General features: G+C 45.6%; 1 protein-coding gene across 11 annotated transcripts in view; it reads right to left on the reverse strand.

Annotated features, from left to right (window-relative positions):
• Positions 1-227: 227 nt before the first annotated feature.
• Positions 228-18,682, reverse strand: part of CACNA1E (calcium voltage-gated channel subunit alpha1 E) — a 498,649-nt gene continuing 480,194 nt past the window's right edge. For 8 of the 11 annotated variants that reach the window (XM_017951640.3, XM_021929885.2, XM_021929872.2 and 5 more), the window contains 5 exons: positions 17,730-17,841; positions 14,540-14,668; positions 13,305-13,485; positions 11,468-11,658; positions 228-10,007 (listed from right to left, as the gene is read on the reverse strand). In XM_017951640.3, coding sequence (XP_017807129.1) covers positions 9,465-10,007; positions 11,468-11,658; positions 13,305-13,485; positions 14,540-14,668; positions 17,730-17,841 — 1,156 coding nt within the window. In that variant the 3' untranslated portion in view covers positions 228-9,464. The remainder of the gene's footprint in view (positions 10,008-11,467; positions 11,659-13,304; positions 13,486-14,539; positions 14,669-17,729; positions 17,842-18,682) is intronic. The other 3 variants (XM_021929889.2, XM_021929894.2, XM_021929887.2) reach the window with 1 other exon arrangement.

The following is an 18,682-nucleotide window of genomic DNA, read 5'->3' on the forward strand; positions in this document are numbered from 1 at the left end:
GCGCCTGTGACTAGTCCCAATATTTTGTGATTAAATATTTAAAAAACTGAAATCTGGGTCTTTAGTTTGGGAATTTTCCCAGCTCATTAGCAAAGTTATGTGATACAAAAGTAAAGACAAGTTTCTAATATCCCAGAGGCAGAATAGAAGGTTTAGGAACATAATGTGTAAAGGTAACCAACAGATGATCAGATCATAGCACAAAAACACTCAAGAGAAACTCAGAACAGTGTCTGTTTTCCTTTATATCTGTTTCCTAGTGCCATTAGCCTGTGGAAAACTGTGGACCTAAGTTCCAGGTTAGAAGAAAACAAGAACAGAAATAATCAATCCATGTAAATTGCTTACAAACCAACTTTTGCCCAAGAAACCAACTTATTATCTCATAAAAGTATGAAGTTAAAGGTTGTCAAATTCTAACTCCAATGGTGATAGAAGCCACAGGAAACAAATTATGATTGAAAAATAACATAAAATTTAAGAGTTGTAGAGAATCTTAGAAATTTCTAAAATCCAGCCTCCAAGGACCTAGACCTCCCTGAGAGATGACAACATATCACATTTTTGGATGTTTTTAATCATAAGAAAAATCCTAGCTAATAAAGTCATATATCTTAGGACTCAAGAAAATATCTTGGCTCAAACTTAGGGGACTTATTTTGGAATGCTGGTTTCTATCTAAATGATAAAAGCGTTGCTCAGAGTAAAATAATTAACACTAGGATTAGATGATGATATTTCCCCAAGCAGAATGAAGCAGACAGTTCTCGGAGTGGCAAATCAAATGGATGCCTGGGCCTGGGGCTTGCTGCTTTCCCTGTGGCAAGGGAGCAATTGCAGTGAAATGGGGAGGGATGTAGACAGGAGGAAGAATGGACAGTATCTCCTAAGAGTCTTGGGAATCAGCTACTTCCTGAACTTGGTGGCTGAGCTGGTGTCCTATAATCCCACCTTTTTTCAGAGAGGAGACTGGTCATAGTTTTTCCGGTCACAGAGCTCTGTTGTTCCATAAGGAAGTTCTTTGCCTACCTTGTTAAATTCCTCACTTGGAGATCAGGACAATGTCCTGATTAGAAAATCTGTTTATCTCTTTCAGGGAATGAGTTAGTATGGAATCTTTTTAAAAAAATATTATCCAAGGCAGAGAGTATTTTTTTCCTATTTTTTGTTTTTAAGAGGTGAGGGTCTCACTCTGTCATCCAGGCCAGTCTCGAACTCCTAGCCTCAAGTAATCCTTCTGCCCTAGCTTCCTGAATAGCTGGGGTAACAGGTACGAGCTACCACACACAGCACAAAGTGCATTTTTAGTAAAAGAAAACCTTTCAGGGCCAGGATGTCCTTGGGACTTTGAAAGCCTCCTGAATTCCTCCTGAGTGGTGTGAGCAGACCCCAACTAAGTGCAGCTGCAGAGCCTGCTGCCAGCTTACCCTGAGGGTCCTGGCAGGCTTCACTCCCATGATCTCCCTTTTTGGTAGCAGCAAAGAAACACATCAAGTGAGGGAAATCAGGCCGATACATTCTTTACAACAAGGTTTTATTTATTCTTTTCTTTTATCCCCCCCAAAACATTAAAGTTTTTCATCTTTCTTTTATTTTTAATGGTTTTCCTTTTGGATCCAAACGAGCATCTATATTACAGGATATCCACCTGGTCAACATGCAGTGCTGAACTGTGGCTTTAGGAGAGATGCACCGATACTCTGGGTGGGCCAGCATCAGCTGCCATTCAAACACCGTGACTGCAGGGGTGTCAGGCTGGCACACCACAGTGGATGCTGCCCTAAGGAGGTGTCTTGTGGGGCACGACTTGCACGTTTTAGAATGCAGGTAGCAGCATTTTAACAGCCTGAGGCAGAGCACCCAATTTCCCTCCTGATCTCATATTACATGCTCATCCTCTAGGAGCAAAACAAAGAGGGAATGGCCTGACCATGGGCCCCAAAGGACAGAGGGTGTGGACCCTCTAGTCCACCTCCTTGCAATGTTGTTATTTGAGGCTAGAACCGGTGCACCCTGCAGAGTCTGAAATCTGTTCCTGATGAAGCTCATCCCCGTCCCACTCACTGGCCCTTCTCCCATCCCATGGTATTCTCACCACTAGGAAGTTAATATAATCTCTCCATTATTGGTGCTACTATGTTGAAGAGTTGCTAAAGTCATAAAGATGGTCTTCGAGCCGCTTTAAAGCAAGAATCTCTTTCCCTCCATCTCTCAGGTCTGGAAGAGAATTTCGGGAATCTATTAATCCTCTGAGGCCTTCAAATCCACTACCCTAGGTGAGTTTAACAGAAAGAACTTCTCTGAATCCAGTCTTGTGCTAAGAAGTTTACCCATAATCTAAGTGAAAAAGAGGATCCAAGGTTACACATCTCTTAAGTCTGTCCCCTTCTGGGATCTGTTACTTTCTACCTCACTTTGCTTTTGTTCTACAGTTTGTCTTCCTACCCTCTACTCCATTGTCCCAGCCATGAAATGCCAAACACATCTAGTGAATTAGGCTTTTCTCCTCCATTTGTTTTTCTGGGTGAATTCAAATCTTGGACTCAGTTTGAGTGGAGTTGGACTGCCCTCTAATATCACCAAGAGGCAAGTTCCTCTGCAATTGCAGCAGTTAGGGTGGCTTTGTATAACTTTTGACTGGTTCACAAAACACCAGGATAGAAAAACACTGACTAAAGTTCAGCCTGCAGGCTAAGTATATATCCCAATTGGTAGCCATTAAAACTTAATACCTATGTTTTTACTAACTCCACTGGGATCTGCCTAATATTATACAACTCCATATCAAATGTAACTAAGACCACAACTACTGTCTACCTTAACTGGTAGTTATATTACATTGTTTAGCCCTCATTTCATAGTACCTTTATTTTTAAAAATTGATTAATGGCACTTTAAAATTTTGGAGTATGTTTTTCCTGCTCATCCCTTATAAAAACGTTTAACAGATTTGCTTTAAGTGGTGGGTTCTTGTGCCATATAGGCCATTGCCATAAAAAAAATCAGAGTACTGGAAGGAAAACTGAGTCATCAAATCAAGTCAAATTCAGACTTGGTATATTTGAATGGTTTCATTTCCTTTTCAGTTTTGGGGCCATCCTCTGAGTGAAGTGAAGAGGAAGTGGCACAGCCTGGTGTAAAGTCTAGGGTCTGGTTGTAGAATGTAGACAGCAATCCATTCTTATCTCTGACAAACTCGTAGGACAAAAAGAGAAAAGATTCGTTCAGATTTCCAGTGTTGGGTTGGAGAATATGTCTGGGTGACGATCTATGACTGGCTTAAGTTTGCACAAAGAGAAGGTGACACAAGGAAGCTCAGATCATGAAAACCCAACTTTCTGGATTGAAAAAGAAAAAAAAAGTCTAGGTTTTTTTCAAAATTAGATAACAAGAAGAAGAAGGGAAAATAGGAAGAACAGAGTGAAATTAAAGCAAATCCTGGATTCATATTCCATTAAACAGAAAGTTTCCTTTAAAAAAAAAATCAAATGCTTATAGCAATGCTGAGAATTTCATAGGTACTTCATGGGATCTAACAAGTGAAGGTTTTTTAAAATTGCTTTGTGGAGACTAAGTACTTTAAATTATGTATTATTAACTTAACAGACACTTTACATCATGAGTTAGCCAAACATTCATATTTCAGTTGACAAGGGAAAGAAAGTGAAGAGATGCTTGCTGAAGGCACAAGTTTGAATACAGAAAGCTGGAACATAAAAAACTATTGACTTCCAATAGTTTTCATTTATCAGATTACTACACTATTGTAAAAATTACCTTCTTATTAAGACATAAATTTTGTATTGGTTAAAGATGTCCTGAAAAAATTCTGTATCTCTTTGGCTTTCACTGAAGTTTTAGGGCAGTTTTTCATTAATTTGGGTTATATGTTATGTCCTTAGAAAAAGACAGAGGCCAATTTAGACAGAAGGAGAAAGACGACAAAAAGGAGACCAGAGAGAAAAGACAGAGATGGTACTATAACCTCAGATTTTTGACTCAAATATCATATCACTAAATTTGATGGCAATCACTTCCTAAAGAGAAACAGATTCAGAAACATTGCAGATCACAAAGGTATCCTTCTTTACTATTCCATAATAGGTCTGTTACAAGAAACCCAGCCACCAACCAAACAACCGCAAACAAATAAAAATAAACATAAATCCCCACACCTCTTTTGACTTGCTCTACTCAACTCTTTCATACCTCCAAAAATAAAAATACAAACCTCAATAATGTATTTATAGGTAGCATGGCTTATTATAAAATCTCCTTTTGCATTTAGAAGGTAAAGATTCTAACTCCTCTACTTATGGCATGCGGAGAGAGGGTGGGTAAAAGAAAGCAAAACTACAAAAATAGAAGGGCAGTTTGGGGATGCCCCAGCCTCAAAAGCCATCAATTGGACTTTGCTATGAGCCCGATTCATACTTCTCAACTGTCTTGAGTTTTGTTCAGAGAGGATTTTCAGGCCCTTTGGGTAGGTTGGGACAATCTATGAATTTGTTCTCTTTGGCTTGGTGTGACCTCTCTGGGATGCATAAACCTCAGAAGGTTAAAGCACAAGGGATTCAAGGAAAGAAAAAGATGGCCTCCGGAAAGCAAAGATAGTTCTGTTCTTTTTCCTTTGTCCCTTAAAGCGCTATGTACTCTATGTACTCTGACTGGGTGGGCTGTAGCACCTAACAGCTGACAAAACACCATAGCTCTGCAGCCAAGCCCTCCCTCCTCAGACAGCAGAGAAGCCATCAGCTGCTGCTCTATCTGGGGTAGACCTGGCTATGATGTACAGGGTGGTTCAGAAAAGAAACAGCAAAAGACAAAAAGGCAAAGCTGCTGCTGTAGGCAGTGCTTATTAATGTGGGATCTCTTTGATCACCTTCTTACAAAGGTTAGGTCATAAGCCCTGAGTTAATTTTGTTTGGATTTTGTTAAAATAAGAGTCTCAGTGTGGAGATATTTTAAAGAGAAGTTATCCAAACCCGAACCTGATTCCATAGAGACTCTTTCTGGAGTCAAACCATCATTCTCTGGCCACTTGCAAGGGACCCACTTCTTCCTTCTTTCCTGCATCATAACGTCCTCTCCTGTACCCCCTGGATGGTGCCCATTGCTCTGGGATCTATGAGGGAAGAACTTGCAGGCTGGGTGAGAGAGCTAGTGGGGAAGAATTCACCCCAAGGCATGGCAACGCCTCTCACCAGGATTCTTGGCATATACTAGCCCTAGGCTTCTGAGGATCTCAAAACATAACAGATGTGAAACTGATGAACAAAAATAGCAGTAAAAATTCCTTAACTTTCAAGTCTCAAAATCCCTGAAAGGTAGCTATCTATCTGCTCCCCTTCTGCTATACATTTGCTTTTTCTTTACATACAACCTCATAATATTTATCATCTTATAAATGAGCTGAGAAATATCCCTCAACCTGTCCCTGGCCCCACCCACTAAAGAAACACTCTGTCCAAAAAAAATGAAACATCCAGAGGGCTGAGAAGTAGGATGTAATGAAAAATGGAGAACTTTTTAAAAATCAAGATTATCTGAGATTTTTGTTCCATTATGCCAGGAGAGACCTCATTTTCCTGCCATGAGCTTTTATCCAGTGGGTGGGCATTATGTCCACCCCCACACCCTACACCGCGTGTCAGTCGTCTTGCGAGGAGCACCAGGTGAGTTCCAAACCCTATTTCATTAGAATGCAGCATTCCCCAATAGCTGAGAGAGTGGTGGAGTCAGTCAGGCAAGCAAATAAGCTTGGATTGGGTGGAATTAACCATCTCCGGAGTTGGATCAGTGCTAACATGCAGCAAAACGGAGGCTCAGATGGGAGAACAGAGGGAAGACGACCCTCATGCTCACCACATAGGCTCTATGGGGTCGGGGGGGAATCTGTGCAGGGAAGGGAGATACTGGCTGAGAGGTGGATTATGGGGTCTCCTCTTTGTGGCCCGAGTCAAGGGAGGTCAAAATCTAGAATATCTGGAGTTTAGCTTCTGGGCAGTGTTCTTGGTGATCTCAGTGCCCTATGGAGACATTGAGTGGGGACTACAAGTGAAGCCCAGAAGACAAACAGATTCTTCAGCTAGAAGAGCAGCACAGACCCCCACTGACAATTGTGTTCATGACTCACGTGGAGCCAAGGGGCTGCTAGCCAGTGCCAGCCCTTCACGGGGCAGGAAATTCTATGCTGACCCTGGCTCAGGGGCACCTTGGCTGGAGCCCTGCCCCTGTCCAAAGGTCGCTGGCACTTTGTCCTCTAGGAGATGGGGAGACAGACAAAGAGAAAGATACAGAGAAAGAGACAGACATGCATTCCCTACCTGGAGTCTGTCTGGAGCCTTAAGTGAAATGAGGGATATCTAAACGCCAATCTACTTAGAACATCATCTCCCTGCCTTGGTTTTCTTTCCTCCTTTTACCTTCCTCTATCTTGGCTTCACTCTGTTTTGAGGAGATGGTGAAGACAAGTCATATATTAGCAAGATAAACTGAACATATGACTCAAGAGTCTTCTGAGGGGACCGCCAGTGCCCAAATTTGATCTTGTGGTATATCTCAAACACTGGTTGTAGTCTTCTTTTGCATGGAATTTCTCAAGACGCTGCTGTAATTAACCAGAGAAAAGAACAGGTGTTGGGGTCTACATGGGCCTCTTTTCAAGGGAGGCAGGCTCTGACACCTAGCAAGGGAAGGCTGGCATTCACTTTTGTTCAGAGGCAGCAGAAAACCAAACATGATGATGAGTTTGTGACTCAACAGAAAATTATTTTATTTTCTGGTCTTAATAGAAGAGTAAGTGCAGGCTGAGGGAAAAGAAACCCAATTTCTTGGTCAAGGGAAGGTGAATAAAAGAAATTCACTGGTAATAGAAAAACCAGGTGGTCAGTCAGGTGACTGCATCTGCAGTGCTTCCAACACTTTATTCAGGACTCAGATACTTGTGTGTATGAGTTCAAGGAGTTCAGGAAGGTTTCCTGGCACAGTAAATTTAGTGTTTATACTACTTGCAGGCAAATTCCATTTCTGGTAATTGCTCTGCCAGCCTGCATTTCTCCTGTTGAAATGGCATAAGGTATCACTACAATTCCCTTTCTCAAAACACCATGCAATAGACTCGCTGGCTCAGAATAGTCGTCCTGTTGTAGGCCTTCCCCTAGGGAAAGCTGCATTTCCGAAGTGGAAAAAGCAATTTCATACACACAAAGCAGCCCATAGCAGCACTTTGGCATGAAATGACACTGAGCAGAGGAAACTTTAAAAACAAAACAAGGCCCAGCATCAGCGTCTTATGTAATGATCACACCTGTTAGGATCAGGGTACTGTATATCACATTCCCAGCCACCCTCAAGCACACACGTGCTAAGTGGGAGAGGAAAATGAAGACGAAAGAGGGTCTGAGAGTGGGAGAGCTCTGTCTCTGCCTCACTGGCCTCCTCTGTTGGGACAGCTTTGGTTTGGGGGCTGACCATGGGTCATGAAGCTCCATCAGTATCAGAAGAGAAGGCAGGGCCATGACAAATGATTCTCCAGCCATGTGGTTGAATTTGGCTTTTCAGGGCTGATGCAGCTATTATATATTTCAATTTAAAAAATAGGGGAAAAAGAGGCTCCTTCTAAGAAAAATAACAGCTCTGGATTTCTCCTGCCCAAGAGGAGAAGAGTGTTTATCCACTGAGTGCTCAGTGCAGGGCAGATCAGGATCCTGGGTGGCAGGCTCCATCTGTTCCTGTGGGGGTGGGGGGGAAGGAGGGCCCCGTCCTTTCCCCTGCTGTGATGGCACTAAAGAAGAACTTAAGGGAAAGGTACATTTCCACCAGATAAAGCCAGTGATGTGTGCCCTCCAATGGAGCTGTATGCCATGTACCAAAAGAGCACTGGCTTGGCAAGAAAGGGCTCTCTTGCTCAGTGCTTCTGCATTTGGGCAGTTAGGAATGACAGGGTGGCACTGTCAGCCCCAGCTCTTACTCTGGGGAGGGGTGAAGCCCCATCTTGGCCCAGGGGAATATTCAAGGTGACCAGGGCCCCAGTCTTATCATCCTGTATGATGAGGTCCCACTGGAGCCCACTTTACTAGAAGGAGCAGCCCAGGTCTAAGCTGAGGTATATTTACTAATCACCTTAAAGCATCCTGACAAACTGACCTGAACCCCACACCAGCTGCAGACGCTGCGGTCCCAATGGTCCTGCCTCATGGGAGGTCCTCAGTAAATCCAGACTTTCCTAGAAGCTTATTTCAATCTATCCGCCTTTCTCATCTTTACAGAAGTCCCTACCCAGTGGTGGGTAGCCTACTTGGATATGTGTGTTCTGCCCTCTCAGAGGAGTGGCAGGGAAGGCTGGGCCTCTGGCACTTGGCCTTACTGGGCTTGGCACAGCACTGGCCTTGCTGCCTCACGAACCAGAGTGTGGGCTGACGTTCAGCCAGGAGGTGCTGGTGTGGCCGTAGCACTGTTGTGCATATTTAATTGTTCCCACACTGGTTGGAAAACAGACTCTGTTTTGAGTCCATTAGGTGGCCCCTGTTACTCTACCCACATTCCCCATGACTGGCATCTAAAGAGCCAATGCCTGGAACAGCGTGGGCTCCAGCACTACAACCAAACTCCACTTACATTGATGCCACAGCAGTTGTTAAATACTTTTACCTTCACCCTTACCAGAGCCTTAGGCACCGTTGTGGACCCTGGGGAACTTCCTGACCTGTCCTAACTAACTCTCAGCACCTACTGTGAGTGACAGGCCTCAAGGATGGGGGGCTATACCCCCCAGCACCACCAGTTTCTCTGACCGTCTCCCTCATGGTAGGGGCTGCCGGGCTATGGCTTTTCTCATCCAGACCAGCCCTTGCTGCTTGCCTCAGCACACTGACCCCTTTCGCTTCGGCTTTCTCCTCCCTCCCTGGTATCCGATGTTCCTGACTTAGCCTGTGCTGCCCTGGGGGAAGAAAGCCACAGGGTTATGCGTGAGATGCTGCTGCGTTGCCCTGGTGGCAGTGGTGCTGGCTGAGGCGTAAGAGCTGGTGAGGGAGGAGAGTCCTTTCCTATGGTCTCCACTACTCCCCAGTTAAGAGCCAGAAAGTCTTCCAGGCTTCTCAGGGCACTGAGTGTAGACATAGGCCAGCTAGATCCCTCCACAGCTTTTAGAAAAGTGGGAAGGGGCAAGGGGAAGCAAAGCCATCCTCATGTCCCTTCTCCTGCAGGAATAACCCTCCACGTTCCTGTTTTCTTTCCCCAGCAAAGAGGCAGAACTATGGCAGTGCCCATCTTGCAAAGGGGAATAAAGCAATTTGGTGGGTTTGGTGTTCCGATTGTCCTTTACTTCCTCTTCTCTGATAATGCATGGTGTCTTTCCATCTTCCTTTTCCCTCTTCCGCCCCCCCGGGCCGCACTGGCTTCCCAATTCTGTCTTGGTTTTCTCCATGTGGGAGAAGAGCATGCATCGGAGGGGGGAGCAGCCTCTAGCATTTGTCGTCTTCTTCCGTGTCACTTAGCAGGTTGTTGACAGCCCCACACATCATGCCTGGCCCAGGCCCCCCGCGCCTCCGTCGCCGATAGTGCCCATTGGGCATCTGCCAGCTGTGCCGCAGGGGTGGGGCTGAGCCGATGGTGTTGGAACGGCCCAGGCTAGTAGCCACGGCTGCTTCAAAAGTGAGCGTCTCCTCCTCGCCACAGTCTGAGGCGTGGGAGTCTTCGTGCAGGGCCAAGTAGGGCTCGGAGATGTAGCGCTGTGGGGAGGCATGTTGGCCCTGCCGGGGGTGCGGGGAGTTGGAAGACTCGGTCAGGCAAGTGTTGTTGTTCTCCAGCGCTTGGGAGGTCAGTGGGGAGCCCTCCTCGCTTCCGTCAGCAGGTGGAGAGATGCTGCCCACGTGTCGAATCAGGGAGCTGTAGGAAAGGAGGGGCCGGGGCTTTGGTGGGACGGGCGGGAGCTGCCGACGACTTCTTCTTGGGGTGCTGGTGTCAGAGACAGAGGGGATGGAGCTCTCACTTAGGGAACCTGTGCCCTGGATAGCAGGAGAGACATGGCGTGTTAGATTGGGCTTGGCATGATCCCTACTTGCAACTCTTTTAAGAGAGTCCTTGGAGTCTGAATTCTGTGGGGGAGAGGCCTGCGCTGGAGCTCCCTGTAGTATTCACATCCACTCAGGGACACAAGGATTGAAGAGATTAAGGAGTCAAGAACATTTAGACCAGGGCATCTCAGACTTTTAATGAGCATACAGACCTCTGGGGATTTGGTTAAACTGCAGATGCAGGCTCAGAAGATCTGGGGTGAGGCCTGAGAGTCTGCGTTTCTAACAAGCTTCCAGGTGATGCCGGGGTGGCAGGTCCGTGGAACAAGCACTTGGACTACTAAGGAAGCTCTACATAGGTAACAAGGGGCACACTAAAAGAGAGACTTCAAACTTGAGAAAGACAACTCTGTGGAAAGTGAACAAACGCTGGAGTTGCTCTGTCTGGGAAACCCTTATTCCCACCCGTGTCTTCAGTGGTTTGCTGAACTCAACTTCTGGACCTGATACATGCAGTTGTTGGCTCAGGCCATACTTGCCCTCACCTATTCCCAAGGGAAACTGAGCCCAGGTTTTGGGAAGTAAACCTCCAAGAGAGCATTTCTTAAGGTATGTGTGACCTACAAACCTCCCACTCAGAATCCTATGTAGGGGTCTTTTCAAAGGCAGATTTCTGGGTCTCACTAGAATCCTTCAGGCCCCAGGAATGTGCAGTGCTAGTAAACTTCATGGGTTAATGCTGTTCTGCGCTAAAATTTGAAAACTGTTGTTCTAGAAGGGAAACCTCTCAGCTGCTGTGTCTCCAAAGGTCTGCATTAGCAGCCCTGCCTTTTCTCCATTGATCATTTCTGTTGAGGGGGTCTCCTATTATGGATCAAAGTGCCATGACTAGAGATAGGGCTACGGTGAGGAGGAGTAACACAGAGTTGATGAATGTTCTCATACAGCTCTGATAGTTATTCCTTATGCACCAGGCTGGTGGTTCAGCAAAAGGCATGGTCTTGCTGGGACAGCTGGAAGCTAGGTAAATGAGGGTGAACTGCTCTGACTTGTGAATCCTGGGCTGAGAGATGAATCACCATTCTCACAAATACTGAGGATCACAAGATGGTCAAAGGAACCTTTCTGGCTAAAGGACCATCCTGTCCTCCAAAATCTGGCTGAGACATCTGTCAACCTATTTATATCTCTGGATTCCGAAGGCTGGAATGGAATGACCTCTAGACACCATCTTCCTTGGGGGAAATCTGGTTTTCTGTGAATTCAGATAATCTCTGAGTACACAAGCATTGAGCAGCTAACCTCTACGCACTATAGGTAAAGCTTCCTATGAAATTCCAGTCTTTGTGGGTACTTGAATGTGTTTGCTAAATGCCCACGACTTGCATGTAATTATACAGCCCACCCTCCCGTGTCCTTCTGCTGTAGATTGGCTTCCTCTCTGTGCTCACCTGTCTGTTGGGCGTCTGTGACCTGCCCTCACTGGGTGACCTGGACTGACGGCGCTCTGGGGATTCCCAGTCAGCCTGGGTCCCTCGCTCTTCTGAATTGCAGCGGGAGACATCAGGAGAGAGAAGATGCTTTCGCTCTTTTGATCGTCCTCGCTCCCTGCCCCCTGAGCGGTGAGTGTCAGACTTGTGGCCTGTGAGAGGTGACAAAAGCACTTGGTTATAACTCTGCCTACTCTGACCACTGATGATGAAGGGACTTCTCTCCAAGTATCCCATCACAGCCTGGGGTTGGGCCCTCAGATGGACCACATGTTTCTGTCCCCACCCAAATTCAAAGGTTGAGGCCTAACTTATTCCTGATGGTATGGTGTTAGGAGGCAGGGCATGAGGGTGGGGCCTCCATTATGAGATTAGTGCTCTGATAAGAAGAGACCTGAGAGTGCTTGCTTCCACTCTCTCTTCTCTCCATCATGTGAGAACAGAAAGCAGACAGAGATCTGCTGGCACGTTGGTCTTGGATTTACCAGCCTCCAGAACCGTGACAAACACATGTTGTTTAAGCCACCCAGTCTGTGGGAATTTCTTGTAGCAGCCTGAACAAAGATAGGCCCCTAAAAGAATCCTGGCTTCTCCAGGTATGTCAAAAGATGATCTGAAAGGGAAGCAGGGGAGAAAGGCAGGCTAACAAATTACCTATTTTGTAAGCAGCTAAGTTTGCAAGGTGCCAGTAGAGATACATATGTCAAACAATGCAGTCTATTCTGTATCTATTTATGCTACACACAATATAGGATATTGGTTAACAATATGGCTCAGGAACTCTCTGTATCATAAATATGGCTGTGTAACTTTTTGAGGGAAAGGTGGCACCAGCAGAAGGGAATTAAGAAATTTCTGTGAACTAAATAATAACACACCTAACATAATGCCATGGTGAGAAGTCCAGGATTGAAATGAAAGGATCCCAGTGCTAGTCCCAGTTCTGCCACTTAATGGCCCTATGACATGGGACAAGTCACTGCTTTTTCAACTTTCATTTCTTTATCCAATAAAATAAAATGGTTGAGCCAGACTAAATTTTCTTTTTTTTTTTTTTTGCGAAAAGCTCAAAAGAAATTCAGGCTGGGCGCGGTGGCTCACGCCTGTAATGCCAGCACTTTGGGAGGCCGAGGCGGGTGGATCACGAGGTCAGGAGATTGAGACCATCCTGGCTAACACAGTGAAACCCTGTCTCTACTCAAAATACAAAAAATTCACCGGGTGTGGTGGCGGGTGCCTGTAGTCCCAGCTACTTGGGAGGCTGAGGCAGGAGAATGGTGTGAACCTGGGAGGCGAGCTTGCAGTGAGCCAAGATTGTACCACTGCACTCCAGCCTGAGCGACAGAGCGAGACTCTGTCTCAAAAACAAAGAAAGAAAGAAAGAAAAAGAAATTAAAACACAGGAAATAATTCCAGGTAGCACTGTTTGGGTTGAAGTGTTGAAGTGGAATTGGTGGTTAAAGTTCAGTCCTCACAGTGAGTCTCTAATACATTCCTAAAAAGCCCCAGTGGTTTTGCAGAAGGCTATTTGAAAAGCTCCCTCAATTCTAATGATTTGTATAGCCCTGCTCCAGAAGGAAGGGATTGCAACAGCCTCTCTGGTGAACACAGAGGAGGGCTTTGGCCTGTTTCAGGATGTTAAGTCACATACAGGAATTCCCTTTGGTAAGGAGCATCCTTCACTTTCTTCAACCCTTGTCTCTCAATTCTTTTCTGGTTATCTACAGTGCTTGGAGAGTAAGTCCATCAGGGCAGGAGCCCACTGCCTGATGAAAGAGCTGGACACTGAAGACCTCACCTGAATCAGAGTTCAGGCGGTGGGCTGACAGCCGCAAGGAGGAGTGGTAACTCCGGCGACGGGACTTGTAGGTATTTTCACTGCTTCGCTCCATGGAGAATTCCTCCAACCACGAGGAATTTGAACGCTTATCCCGAATAGTGGAAAATGAACGTCTCATGGAGCTAGGGTCTGTCACCACCTGGAAATACAAGCCCCCAGAGAAACACAAGGTATGGATTAATGATTGAAAAGATCTAAAAGGACAGAAGCGGCAAGACTGAGACGTTGAGGAAGGCAAACTGTAACCCCTGCAAATGGTAACTTCTTTTGAATCTCTCTTGCTCAAACCTTAGCTGGTGGAAACTGTTCAAGAAAGTATCCTTACGTTATGTTAACATAGTCACTGGAAATGGTCCAGGATCTTCTCTTCCTGTAGCTGAGTGTACAAAGCCAAGCAGAATGCAGGCAGGCACTGTGCAAGCTCCCACAGAGCCCTCTACCATGGGCACAGCCGGGCTGCAGCAAATACCGTGCTGCTTTGAAACATGTGACGGCAATTGTCTAAGAGGCTACCCCATGAAAGAAACATAGCTTTGCTTTTTTTCTAATGCCCTTGCCAGAGAAGTACCTGCCCTTCTGCTCTTCAGCCTAGGAGAGCTTGCAATTTAACAAGTGCTAAGCATGTATCACTCTCGCTCTGCTGCCATCAATCCCACCTAGCCCCATTTTAAATTCCAGCATTTTGATTTGCCACACATATTAAAACAAATCCACAAAAACTTCTTGTCTCTGTCAAAACCTGATGTAAGACAGACAGAAAGGAGAAAGCAGCCAGGAAAACAGACAAAGAAATGAGGCGTGGCCTGCACTGGTTAGGACAGACAGTCCTGACACAGACCTGTGTGTGTAAGTAACTGCATATGTGCTGGAGGAGTCAGGAAACGAAAAAAGGATGGAAAAGTACACAGAGAAAATCCTGGAAAATATTTCTTGCATGGCTGGTTGAATCTTGAGGATGTATAGCCCGTCCAGAGTGAGGTATGCAATTTTGTTGGCTGGGCTGTTGTGGTTAGGGGGTCACTGAAAACACTGGAGGAGCAGGCTCTATTAGAGAAGGCCCATGAGCCAGGTTTTATTTATAGGGAAGGGGTGTGGGCAAGTCAAGGGCTCACCTGCAAATATCAGATATTATTCCATAACCCAGCTAATACAGCCCGGATGCCACTGCATTAAGGTAGGTGGTTGCTTTTTACCTGGGGATCCACAGTCAGACGTGGCATAGAGGATGCCCTCCCAGATCCCGCATGCTCCTGGGTGTCCGAAGGAAGGTAGATGCCATGGTTAGAGGGCTGCACGCTTTTTAATTCACTAACCTCTGGCTCCTGGAAATAAACACACAGCCAAGCTTGTGGGACTTGGTTTCATCTCATTGCTTCTCACGTCCAGTGGACAATTCAGCCTCCTCAAGAATGACTTTCAAAAGAGAGACTTGCAGCTTTAAGGTCTCAGTTGTATGTGTATGTGTGTTTTTGTGTGCACCTATGCGCTATATGTTCCAGACAGGAAGCTCTAGCTGGGATTGAGTGCTGAAGGTCACCTATTTTTCATCACTAAGCAATGATTCAGATTTTATTGTTTTCTGCAACAAATACTGTTGGGTATAATACTTTTCAGATATGTGAAGTTCGCTTTCAAGAAGTGGTAGCATTGGATTTTTCTTTTAATCTGAAGAAGACTTTTATCAATTAAATGGAAACCAGTATTCTAAGGGAAGTCAACAATTTCTGATGTCAACTATGTCTTCTCAAGCCTTAAGACACAGGACTTTAAGAGTTTTCTTCTGATTGAAACCATCCAAAGATGTGGCTGTCAGGGATGCCCTGAGTAACATAGTCCCATGGAAGGATGATGCAAGCCACTTGCAGAATTTTAAATGTCCAAGTAACCATGTTGTAAAAGGTGAAAAGAAATTTAATAACATTGAATATATCCAAATATTAGCATGTCAACATGTAATCAATATAAAAATCAGATAGTTTATATTTTATTTGCACTAGCCACACGTGGCTAAGAGCTATTGTTTTGAGCTGTGCCAGCCTAGAATGTTATTAGGTTGGACTGCAAATCTCTAAGGTTCTGTCATTTTTGTTAGTTTCCTGGTTAAAGAATGTTAGCTTGGCAGTCGTGCATGCTCTATACAGATAGCTAGTATCATTGCATAAAGAGCCGTATGGGAGATGTTTACGTGGGCTACCCAACTAAAAGATCTAAGAACATCTTGGGCAGATGGAGATAGTACCAGAAAAAGCTATTTTATATTTAGGAAATGACATCCTAAAAACATGTAGGGCATTGCCCAAAAGAAAATGTCTGGGACCCCCACCTTAGTGTCTGTGACCATTTGGCTGAGTGGTTTCCGGTGTGTATGGGAGGGGTACTTTCCCAAGATATGTGCTATGGTGCTCTTGAGGGAGTTACAGTGATACAGCACACAGTTCTGACTCCAAACAGACGTGGTAACAACACTGCAGTCTACAGGTATCAGAGGTGGTGTGAGACGCACACTCCATATGCACACACACAATCACGGCCACGCCTCGGGACATGGAGCAGCGGCCCCGAGGGATGGGCAGAAGTACACAGTGGTGAGTGTGTAGCACAGGCTGACACCTGAATTGAATTACAGACACCAGTACTGACAATGAGATGAACACATATCCAAAAAGTCCTGGCACTATGGCTCAGCCCTGGGGAACCCGCAGAAATGATGTCATAAAGTCTCCCTGTGAAAAAAAGGACACATTATTGCAATTTTTTTCCCACTAGACACATCCCCAGGCAGGCAAAATGCTGTGAGGCCTTTTTAAGAATCCAACTATCTGTACCAATTATTCCACAGGTCTTGGTGCTAAGTTCCTCAGAGGGGAGGGCAGAGAATGACTCCACGAGTTCCTACCCGCCTCATCAAGAACACCCTCAGGCAGTCACTCACTCAGCCCTGGGGGTGTCTGGACAAACTGTCTTCCCCCACACAACCATGCACGATTCTCTGTCTCAGCACTCGCAGGAGATAGAATAATACATTTGTTTGAGCCACTGCGTGTTTTTCGCCCTCTGAGGGGGTGCTCATTCCATCACACGTCATTCATTCAGGGTGGCTCTGAGGCACACAGTAGCAGCAGGGAGGGATCAGGAGAGAAATGAAGGGGAGAGAAGAGGCACAGCTGAATCAGAATTTAAATGATATGGAACTCACTTAGTACAAGCTGTCTGTACAGACTTTTGCAATGGTTGGGTTTTGTCTTTTTTTCTTTTCAGTCCAATGACTGCTTGGGCTTCAATTCTAAGCTGAGGTTGGGGTGGGGGACCTTGAGCTTATGGCTCCTGAACCAGGAATAATGGTAAAGTCAATGTTTAGGAACCATATTTTAGCTTTGTATTAGCTAAGCCAAAACTTCAATCTCTCCTCTCTTCTTCAAGCTTTCACTTGACTCAATAGGTCTCAGGAATTTTTGGGTTTTTTTTTTGAGATGGAGTCTCGCTCTGTCATCTAGGCTAGAGTGCAATGGCACGATCTCGGCTCCCTGCAACCTCCACCTCCCAGGTTCACGCCATTCTCCTGCCTCAGCCTTCCGAGTAGCTGGGACTACAGGCGCCCGCCACCACGCCCGGCTAATTTTTTTGTATTTTTAGTAGAGATGGGGTTTCACTGTGTTAGCCAGGATGGTCTCAATCTCCTGACCTCGTCATCCACCAGCCTCAGCCTCCCAAAGTGCTGAGATTATAGGTGTGAGCCATTGGCCCGGCCAGGAATTTTACCATTTATGCTAATAAACTCATTTTGGGGTCAGGGAAGTGACTTTAGTGGCCTGTTACAATGTCTTTGAATTGTGACCAAAAGGGACAATGTGACTGAACCCACACAGAGCAGAGGTAGGACAGTCTTCTGTGCCTCCTGGCAGGGAGCTCGTCACTGTGGCACATGCTGCTGCTAGGTTCTAGAGGAGGTGGGCATCACTAAGGAATGATATGGGGCATTCGTGTGTCCCACAAGCTGTACCTAGGTACACTAAGAGGCAGGGTTGGTGTCACTCATTCTCTGGTGATGCATCTTCAAGCTCCCCATCAAAGGCAAGATTTTGTATGTGACTTCTGGTCTTACACTTGATACTCAGGGCCATAAACAAAGAGGGCTTGGCCTAAAGCAATTTAAGTTCCTGCTGCAGGGAAGGGACCTCTGGGACTATAAAACCTAAAGAGGGAACATTGTCAGAGCACATGAGAAACTGGGCTAGAAAAGGGCTAAGGCAGGACACCTCCAGGGCAATTGGCTAAACTACCAGAATGGATATTCCTGACGGACCATGACTATGTATTAAAATTAGCAAGAGGGATTAGGAAACCACGGAAGTATTTTTGAGGTCATATAACTCATGCATTCACCAGAGACTGCTGTTCCTGGAACTGTCCATCATCGGCGGGGTCCATACAAGCCAACTGGAATATCTCCTGGGGAGAGAGTGGACTCATCGAAGGGTATCCACTCCGGCCACTCCTGAAAAGCAATGTCAAATCCAGAAGTAATGAGGGACAGTAATGTCACGGCTGCCACTAGCAGTTCCCACTCCAGTAGGGCAACACCCTTTAGCCTTGACTGGCTTTTGTAAACCTAGTAACTTACACGTGGCTAGTCCTGAAATTAAAAAAAAAAAAACAAACGAACACTGGAAAAGACAGAGACTGGTGTTTTCAACCTGCATCCTGCCTTTGGAACCATTCATTATTCTGAGGACTAGCATATCTATGACAAATGACATCATTTGTCACACTCAGCCATATGGAAAACCAATGCTAGATTGTAAACCTGTTTCTGCTCAGTTTCCCCATTTGGCGGAGAAACACCCTAGTTTACACAGCGAACACTTTGTTTCAGTATTAAGCAGCCATGGTCTTTTAAAAAATTTTCCCTACTCACAGTAAGAATGTGGTCTTGTTTTGCCAACATCCCTGGCCGAACAAAACAATTCAGTCCAATTCCATTGCCATTTATTGAAGGACTACTGTGTACCATACATTAAGTCTGTTGGTTCGTGAACTGAGAAGGAGTTCTGATGTGGTGATGAGATGAAAACCTCTTGGTTGATGGCAATGTAGGAAGAGGTTTAAATGGTGGAGAGAAAAGAGGACAGAGACAAAGTCTGCCCAGTTGTTTAGAGGCCTCCAAGGGAAAAGAATGGAGAACTGGCACAGTAGGCTTGTTGTTAAACCACTGTCTAGTACTTCCAGACACTCTTAACCTGATGGGGGATCCACTGGGCTGGTTAGGAGAGAAAGAAGCAGCCAAGCTTTCTGGAGAATGTGGTGCCTGTTGCCAAATTATTGGCTGACTGCCACCA

Source organism: Papio anubis, chromosome 1 (assembly GCF_008728515.1).
Source record: "Papio anubis isolate 15944 chromosome 1, Panubis1.0, whole genome shotgun sequence".
Classification (NCBI taxonomy): Eukaryota; Metazoa; Chordata; class Mammalia; order Primates; family Cercopithecidae; genus Papio; species Papio anubis.